Below are 9,465 nucleotides of genomic sequence, written 5' to 3' on the forward strand. Positions count from 1 at the left end.
AACTGATATAATAACAAAGCAAACAAACTAGCGTAACTCTTTTTCATCACCTTTTCGAACGAAACAAAATTAAAACATTTATATTAATATCAATTATTAATCGATGTATAAAATGCCAGCAGAACTTTCCAGAAATCCAGCGAATGACTGAGAATCCATAGCCTCTAAATTGAATGACATCAAATTTCTTCCTACACTCCAAACCATTTGATTGTGAAATCAACAGAAACATCGACGGTGTTTAAAGTTTGGGATCTGTGTGCAATATTCAACAGTTGTAAGAACTTTTATTTTTGTACAAGATGATATAAAGCTGTGTGAATTTGGACTTTGGGAGTGTTTGAGATGGATAAAGTGAAGGTACTCAGCAAATGGGTCAGTATGTTTGGCATGCGCGTCCCAATTGCCTTGGAAGAGAAAGGTGTTAAATATGAATACCAGGAAGAGGATCTGGCTCCCAATAAAAGTGATCTCCTCCTGCAAATGAATTCTGTGTACAAGAAAATACCTGTCTTGATCCACAATGGCCAGCCTATATGCGAGTCTCTTATAATTCTTCAATACATTGATGAGGCTTGGGATTACAAACAATTATTACCCATCAACCCATATGACCGTGCCCTTGCTCGCTTCTGGGCCGACTTCATAGATAAAAAAGTAAGGTATTCCCATTTTCTCATTTGTATTGGTGTTTAAGTTCTTTAATACATTTTTAGGCAGTTGTAGTTGGAAATCTTGTGCTAGTCTATTAATGGGATCGTTGGCTAACACAAATCTTCTGTGGTTGCAGTTTTTTGACTCGGGATTTCGTATAGTATGGTCAAAAGACAAGGTTGAGGAGGGCAAGCGTGACATGTTGGAGAACCTTCAATTTTTAGAAGGCGCACTAAAAGAGATGTCGGCAGGGGGGTCCCTCCCTTTTTTCGGTGGGAAGGATTTTGGTTTTCTTGATATTGCCTTCATTCCCTTTGCTTGTTGGTTCCATATTTATGAAACTATTGGGAATTTCAAGATACCATTTGACAGTGAATACCCACTTCTTGATGCTTGGGTTAAGAGATGTCTGGAGAGGGATAGTGTTAAGAAAGTCCTTCCCTCTCCTGATAGAGCCCTAGAACACATATTACAATTAAGGGAGAGATATATGGTTGGTTAAATTGTTTCTTCAAATCTTAAGCAAGGATGAATCTTTTCTTTGGAATAGATGAATACAAGATGTCCAAAGATGTTAGATGATAGAATTCAATTTATTGTTGAATGATTATAGTGAAGGTAGTGAGTTCTGATGTTCAAACATATCACATAGTTAAATCATTCATTTTTATTTATTTGTGAATGGTTAATATGTTTTGAATGATAAATTTATGCAATAGGTATTGAAGTGTGTTGTCATCTAGATTTCATATATTTATTATTGGATTTCATGTGTAAACTTTATTTTATGTTTGATTCAATATCAATGATCTTCGATGAAATTTGTATAGTTTGCTTTTTCTGCTATTTTAAAGATGTTATTTAAATTATTTTTTAAGTGATGTATTAAGATAATTTAGTTTTAAGATAAATATTATGATTCAAATACATTTGAATGCAGTAATATTGTGATGAATTTTGATGTTTCATCCCACTAAACGACCTAATTTTACTAAATATTCAATGATGACCTGAAATGTCGATTCCCCATATTAATATTATAAGTATGAAAAGACCTCCGATCGCCATTTTGTTACTCTCCAAAGAAAATATGATATAGAGATATAGAGGGGACATCGCATTTAGAAGTAGAATCCAAAAATTCGACAGATTCCAAGAGCTAATATGCCGAAAATATGATTCCTTAGCCGGCTGTTTTGAGTCGTTATGTAGATGGAGGTTTCCTAAAGCTATTGCTATATTCATTCAAAATACATGATTCCTTGGTTGCCTTTTTCAGATGGAGGTTTGTTGCTGGTCGCATTCCCATAACAAACCTGAACTTGTACTCCATGTGAGGCGACTAAGGATCCTCATTTTTTATTACACCATCGTTTTACTTCCTATATTAATGATTTCTCCCTAGAATTAAGTTATGATTTTTAAGTAAATTTGAGTAATCAAATCTTCTTTGTTATTTTAATTAAAAATTGAATGCTACTGTCGATCGACCAATGAAATGGACCATACCAGTTTAGAAAAATGAGGTATACAACTTTGCCAGAAATTTTTGAACGGCTAGTGAGATGGGGTGGACAAGCCCGATTGTTTGTTTAGAGTGTGAGTTTGGTACTGATTTTCAATGGTTATTCCTGTAAAAGAAGAATGATAACTATTTTAGTTATTCACAATTAGATAGTTCTATTTTATTTTATTCTAATGAAATACAATTTAAGTGTGGCAAAAAGGGGAAAATTTTTTATTTAGACATAAAATAAATACAAAGGACATGAATTAAACAACCACGCCAGTTTTGATTAGGTGGATTTCAATTGTACATTTTATCAGAGGCTCATTTGACTAGATTGTCTGCAACTCCATTCCATTCTTTAGGGATATGACTAAAAGTCAGAGATTCCATGAATACACACAAATGAAGAATTTGTTTAATAACCAAAGCTAAATGTCAGCATACATCATCTAACCTTTGCGTATTCAACAAAGTCACCACCGCCTGAGAATTAGATTCACAAATGATCTTTCTCCACCCAAGGTCGCAACTACACTCCACAGCATAAAGAATTGCTGGTAGGTTTGGATGTTCAGTCCTATAGCGATTTGTATGCAATATGTAAACTATATTAGAAATATTTAGATGGTCAAAACTGTACACTACTCTAATTGAATATCAATTCACCCTTAATTAACTATGATTATGATCTTTGCAATTGCTTAGAGTGTAATAGGTCTAAATGTGTGTATGATTTCTTATTTATCCTTCACTTAGTATGTGTCTAAATGTAATGGATAGGGTAAGCCTATGACTGGACTAATTTTCAAAGGAAGAAATACTAGGATGAATTTATAAATGATCTTAAGATTCTTGGTCAATTTTATGGAGTCATACAGTGAGCTACTGTGATGGAATTTTTTTTTTGGATTGTGCTTCATAAGATTGTTGTCTTTCCATAACTTCTAATACCAGGTTGGAGATCTACTTCTTTTGTTATTGAAATGGATTGTTTGTAAGAGATTATCTGTGGGGATAAGAAATTGATGTTCCTATTAAATTAATTATATAGTTGAATAATATATATGGGGACTACTATTTTTTGTGATTATCTTTTCTAGAAATATTTGCCGTGAATTTTGGATGGCTAGATTGTTGGTCTTATTTTGGTTAATTCAATTTATTTCATGTTGTGACTTATTTATGCTTCTTTTTTGTTAAGTCCGACTTTGTCTAAAGTGTTTAATTTATTTTTTGGACTCGACCGAATGTTTCTAGACCGTATTGAGAGTTATTTGTACTGTATCTTTTTTGCGCTATATTATTACTTGTATGCGCTAAAAAAAATTGTATATGCGGTACTCTACGTATTGTATGTGCTACCATGTTGGGTTTATGCACTCGTCTATGTTATATATGCATTGTCATGTCTGGTATTTTCACTGTTCAAATTAGTATATGCATCACAAAGTCTTGTGTATGCATCACAAAATTTTGTGAATGTGTTGTAATATTGTTCATACACATTGAGACAGTTTATGTAGGCACTAGACTGTTGTGTTCAGTGTTTTGAGACATCTTGTCTTTTTGTTTTGTTGGTTTTGCTAGTCCAGAGGCTTTTTTGAGTTTCCTAATGTTGTTCTGAGAATGATTTATTGATTTGAGATGATTAATGTTGGGATCTAGGAACACTAAGAGGGGGGGTGAATCAGTGTTCTGTCGAAATGAACAGTTTTTAACTTTCTAGACCATGCTTATATATACTTGTAAGCAAATAAACATATAGCAAGAAACAAATAAACCATCCACATAAATGAACACCATAACACACAAAATTTATACGTGGAAAACCTCAATGAGGAAAAACCACAGAGGGATTTGTGACCCACAATATCAATTCACTGGCCATATGAAAAGATATTACATATAACAGGGGCCTGCACTTGCCGGAAGGTACACTGCCTAGAGCATACTGCTCGTCACTAAAGAGCCTCATTGACTACAAGCTTTCTACCAAAGTAAAATACTGAAAATGAACTCAGGAATGCATTTGCTATGCCAAATAGAGTTTTGGTTCTGGTTCTGCTCTGTATCGGTTCATAAACTTGAACTACTACCGGTATTACTTCTCCTCCAAGAATGCTTTCCAAGCTATCTACATATCATTGCATGATATAACATACTCTTACAAAATGATCTCTATACATATATTTCGCATCATACAGTTCTGATGTATCCACACATATTATCTAACATGTTTTTCTACATACTCTTAAAAAAAATGACCTAGCAAACTAACCTATATACCTATTACAAATAATATGCCTTATTCCAGCTTACAATACATTTACAAAAGATATTCAATGTTGGCATTGACAATATTTACAAAAAGATTTGTTAAGTAAATTCTCCTTTGATGTCAACTTCCAATGAAGTATTGATACCGATGTTAGTGTCGGTGTAGCCCTGAATGCTTCCAATGCCGGTATCTACTGATATATGCCTCCTAGTATTGGTTTGTGACTTCCATCAGATATTGTTGCCATCAATGACATCAAAATGAATCCAATGAGTTTCAATTGCCAATAATTAATTGCACTAATGGATTAAGCAAGATGGGAAATGCTTTGTTTTTATTTTTTGCGGTCAAATTGGATACTTTTGATAATGAGATTTTTGATGTATGATGATTCTTGGTTGCCTATGTAAGGTTGTAATTGGCATATGTTATTCATGTTCTTGGAGATTATTATTTGATGTATAACCTTGGTTATCCGGTTATGATGTATTGAGAGGCTATGTTTATGAGATGTATGTGTTGTCACCCTAAGGTCTAGGAGCATGCTAGGTGGAGTAGGCTTCCATGAGTCTACCGAGGCCATGAGGAATGGACTGCTAAGATTCCTTATGTTATGCAGTCAGGGTTTAGACCATTGGGATATCTCATTGGAGGTTTATGGTAATAATTAAAACTAATAACATAATAAATTAATCATAGGTGGGTTGGGTATTAGCAACTCATCTTAATAAGATAATATATAAATATGGGGTACCCCATCTCATGGCTTGAAATACTAGAGTGAAGTATGGGAAGATCTAGTAACCTAATAAATCGAACTCCCTTGATTTCCTCAAAGGTGGAGATGGTTCTACATGTGTATGATGGATGTCAGGACTGAGTTCTAGGATATCCTTTGATGGTGATAGCATGTGATGACACTCTTTTCCTAGATGTAGGTCCTAGCACCTTGATTCTTGATTTGTGAGTAGCCTCTGGAGGTCTTATATTTATATTGATCTTTTACTTAGCCATATAATATGTGGAGTATTATCCTTTGTTTTTCAAGTGTCAACCTAGATCTATAGTGTGTGTGGGATCTTGGTTAATCTCCTACTACGGGTGGTAGTTCATTATGGTTCCACATGGTTATGTGGTTTGATGTCTTACTCGATTGGGATGTTCTTTGTTGGATTCTCTTGTGCATGGATGTGGAGTCTTCATCTCTTCAGATTGGATGGGCTTATGTGGCAAATTGATATAATAAGATTCATGTGGTATTTAGTTTAGAAGGATTCATGAGATAGAGACATAATTTATATTATGATGTAAGAAGAGCCTGAATAGGATGTATTAGGTTGTGATAATGACTCTTGTGATAGGATTTGAAGTTGTGATCATTGTTATAATGATAATTTATTTTTGATATTCTATTGGTATGTAATTGGTTTTATAGATATGCATATAGTTTTAGGTGAATGTCTATGATGATTAAGTAAATGGATTAGTAATATGGTAATTAGTATTGGAAATGGAATATTTATGCTAAGGTGTTGAATAAGTGATTGGGATTAGGAACATTTGGAAATTGGTGTTTTAAAATGAATCTTAGGGTTTTAATGGGATTTGAATTATTAATGGATGTATTCATGATAGATAGACTAGTGGGGTATCTTATGCATGCATGAAAAGAGAAAGATTAGTTGAGTTATCATGCAATGTATCAAGGTAGTAATTATGACATTATGCTTATATAGATATGATCTTGATGAGGTTGTAAGTAACAACTTTGAGGTACCCTAGGGAAAAATTAATTATAGGGTTGTTTATTTCCGCTTGCATATAGTTCTTTTATGTTAATGTTCATGATGACAAAATGTATATCTTGTTAATGGATGTTAAATGCATATGAGTAGTTAGTTGTATATGTTGCATTAGAAGATGTTTAAAAAAAAAATTTACAATTTCATGTCAGTTAGTTGTATTTCTCCAAGGTATTTTATCAAGCATTACATCTGGTATCAAAGCTCGTGTTGCAAACACTGGGATCTTTGGTTAAGTTTTTTGATCTTATTCTTGCATTTGTGTTACGATGTTCCTTATAACCCAAGTTTTTCTTTGAGATTTGTGTATAAAAAAGGCATTGGGACCTTGAAGATTCTAGATATCTATGCATTGTGTTCTCTCTCTCTAGTCCTCTCTAGAAATCATAATTATGTGTAACATGTGTATTTGTTTCTTATGCTTGACTTTTGTATGCAAGCAATTTTTAAATGATTCTATGGGTTCTTGCTTTGCTATGCAATTTTTAGTGCTTTCCTAAATGTTAAAGGTTGTTCTCACTATATAAATGATTATGCTATAGAGTGAGGGAAATTATGTATATCCTCTTAACTAATGCTATGCTTATAGGATTAACTTGTCATGTTGGAATAATAACTTAATTTATTTGCGAATAGAAGTTGAAGTGTTTGTATTATGTGTATAAGAATTAATTAATGTAGATTATCATGTGTAATTAAAGAACTTGTGTGAGACACTTTATCTTTTCCTAGTATATGTACTCTTTCATTAATAATAATTGCTTAGACTTTCATAAGAGATGGCATTGGATTAAAAGATAATAAAAAAATAGGGATATGCAAATAAATTTATGGTCTTAAATGTCGGGTGTGCGTTCTCTAACACATTCAGGGCATTCTACACTAGGAGACTGTGTAGCAGTTATTTCCTTTGGTGTGATTGATAATGGTGACCTTGTGATGTAGATTTGGATGAGTTGGCTATATTGCTTTGATTTATTGGGAGATTGAATGAAGTATCATTGGAATTAAATTTATTTTTGGGTTTCTTTAATTCTTCTTCATCTGTTTTTGCTCTTTGTGGTGGAACTTGTCACACTTTATTTCTTATTGATTTCGGCAACAATTTTTCATGATTTAATGTTGGATTTGAGAATCTTTTCTTTTTGTACTTCCTTTTTTGTTGCTCATGCCTATAGTGGTCATTCTGAATGTGGAGTATTGTGGGCCCTCTTTTTGTGTTTAGTGTGCTCTTTATCATGTTCACTTCGACCCTCTGATAGTGTGTGCAAGGGAGGACACCGCAAAGAATTGCACTGGACCTAACAAACAATTAGATAATGTTGATATTAGTTAAGTAAATGAAATATGTTATTAGGATAAAGTGTATTGGTAACTTTATGGAATTTATGAAATGTTAGATAGAAGTCCATTTGGGATTGATAAATTTGTAATATATGAAATAGTTAAAAGGAAATAAACTGCTTATTCTCAACCTTTAGTGAGTGATTATGTACATCATGTGTAATTAATGGATAAGGGTGCTTTTGAATAATTTGATTGAATGTGGGATGCTTGAATGTTGTAAATCTTGTTTTCTCTTGAGTTTGTGGCACATATATTTCTGAAAATTGTACATTATTTTGATTTTATTTGGTCTTGAAGAAGGCTTATTCAAGGAATTTTCCCCCTCATATAGATATATGACATGGCTTCTTCAATAATTTAAGGATGTACCTATGTGAAAAATATTGTGTAAAATGTATATTTCTCTTCTTAATTATGCGTAGTCAGATGTCAAGGGAGTGTTTCCATGCTTAAATGGTGTGATTTATTATGGGTTTTACTTATATATGCTAACTCGATGACATAAATCATAGTTTTATCTTGCAAATGTAGATTAAATGATTTTTTCTTGAAGATATTTTAATGATTTAGCATGCTTATTGTAATTAGTAGGAGTATTGTGACTCATTTTATCTCTTGTGAAATGCACTCACCTTGAATAATAGAGGCATAGTAATGAAACTTGTGTTGTCTTTATCTAACTTTGAGCTAGGAAATGTTTGAACTAAGATGTCTCATTGAATGATTAATCCTTAAATAAGAAAGCTTAGGCATATTATTTGTGATTGTCCTAAAGGAAAGAATTTAATTTTTCTATGTTCAAAAGATGTTTTGGATTAATGCATGCATTTTTTCAACTTAACACTTGTAACTTTCAGGAGTAAGTTGAGTCCAATGGGGGGAGGATTTTGTGCCCCTCCCTGATTCATATTTCCTTTGTGTACATCAATAGACCATATTGATATAGCTTAGTACACTTTATGATTATTTGATGGTATCATACTATGTATTAGCCCTATTTCATGATTATATTGGATATGATTATGATTATAATAGTCCTCGGTAGTTGTGACTGTCTTCCACTGTGTTTGTGATAGGGACAATGTCATACCACTCATTCATGATCACGATATGGCATTGAAATTCCCCTTCACTTGTCTACCTATTGCATGATATATGTTATGGTATATGTTGTTGTACGTATATTGGTTGTGACAGGTTTGCAGGTACTCGACATCGACTCCACCTGGCTTCACAGGTCTGAGCGTGTCTTCATCCCAATGGCAAGTTGATTAGAGATGACATGAAATCTAATTCTACACTCTAGGTTTAAGTTGGTACCCTGTCAGTCTTAGTTTTGTGGTTAGAGTTGTCTTGTGGTATTTTATATTACCCTATGATGGGTTGTCTTAAGGAGTTGTGATTATTGGTTAACTAAATTATTAATTAATTAATTTTCTTATATAGTTTATTAATAGCAAATTAAATTATTGGATGGCATTGGTATTTAAATGTAATTATATAATTAATTATTAAGGGTTATATTTATTAATGTTATTTTGTGGATCATAATATTTGACATTTATAATTGTGTATACAAGATTATTTATTTATTTATTATATTTTATATCTATGTGGAAGATAGTAATGGTATTGAGTTTAAATCATATTGGCTAGAGTATTTTTATATCTATCCATACATTTAATTATTTATTTATTGTGTATTTATCTATTTATTTTTATTTATTTATTTACTTACCCCTTGTTATGATTGACCTTTTTGGGAGTTGTGTTTATGAGATAATATTATTTATTTATATTATTTTTGTGGTTTAATATTTATTAGGCTTTTGATTTATTTATTTTATTTATTATCCATTTCTTTTTATTTATTC

At 32.3% G+C, this 9,465-nt stretch overlaps 1 protein-coding gene across 1 annotated transcript; it reads left to right on the plus strand.

Annotated features, from left to right (window-relative positions):
* The first annotated feature begins 345 nt into the window (after positions 1 to 345).
* Positions 346 to 1,156, plus strand: LOC131871374 (probable glutathione S-transferase parC). The gene is made up of 2 exons (XM_059215972.1): positions 346 to 657; positions 791 to 1,156. The coding sequence occupies exons 1-2, from the start codon at positions 346 to 348 to the stop codon at positions 1,154 to 1,156; spliced, it is 678 nt and encodes a 225-aa protein (XP_059071955.1).
* The last annotated feature ends 8,309 nt before the right edge of the window (positions 1,157 to 9,465 follow it).

This window comes from Cryptomeria japonica, unplaced genomic scaffold (assembly GCF_030272615.1).
Source record: "Cryptomeria japonica unplaced genomic scaffold, Sugi_1.0 HiC_scaffold_403, whole genome shotgun sequence".
Classification (NCBI taxonomy): domain Eukaryota; kingdom Viridiplantae; phylum Streptophyta; class Pinopsida; order Cupressales; family Cupressaceae; genus Cryptomeria; species Cryptomeria japonica.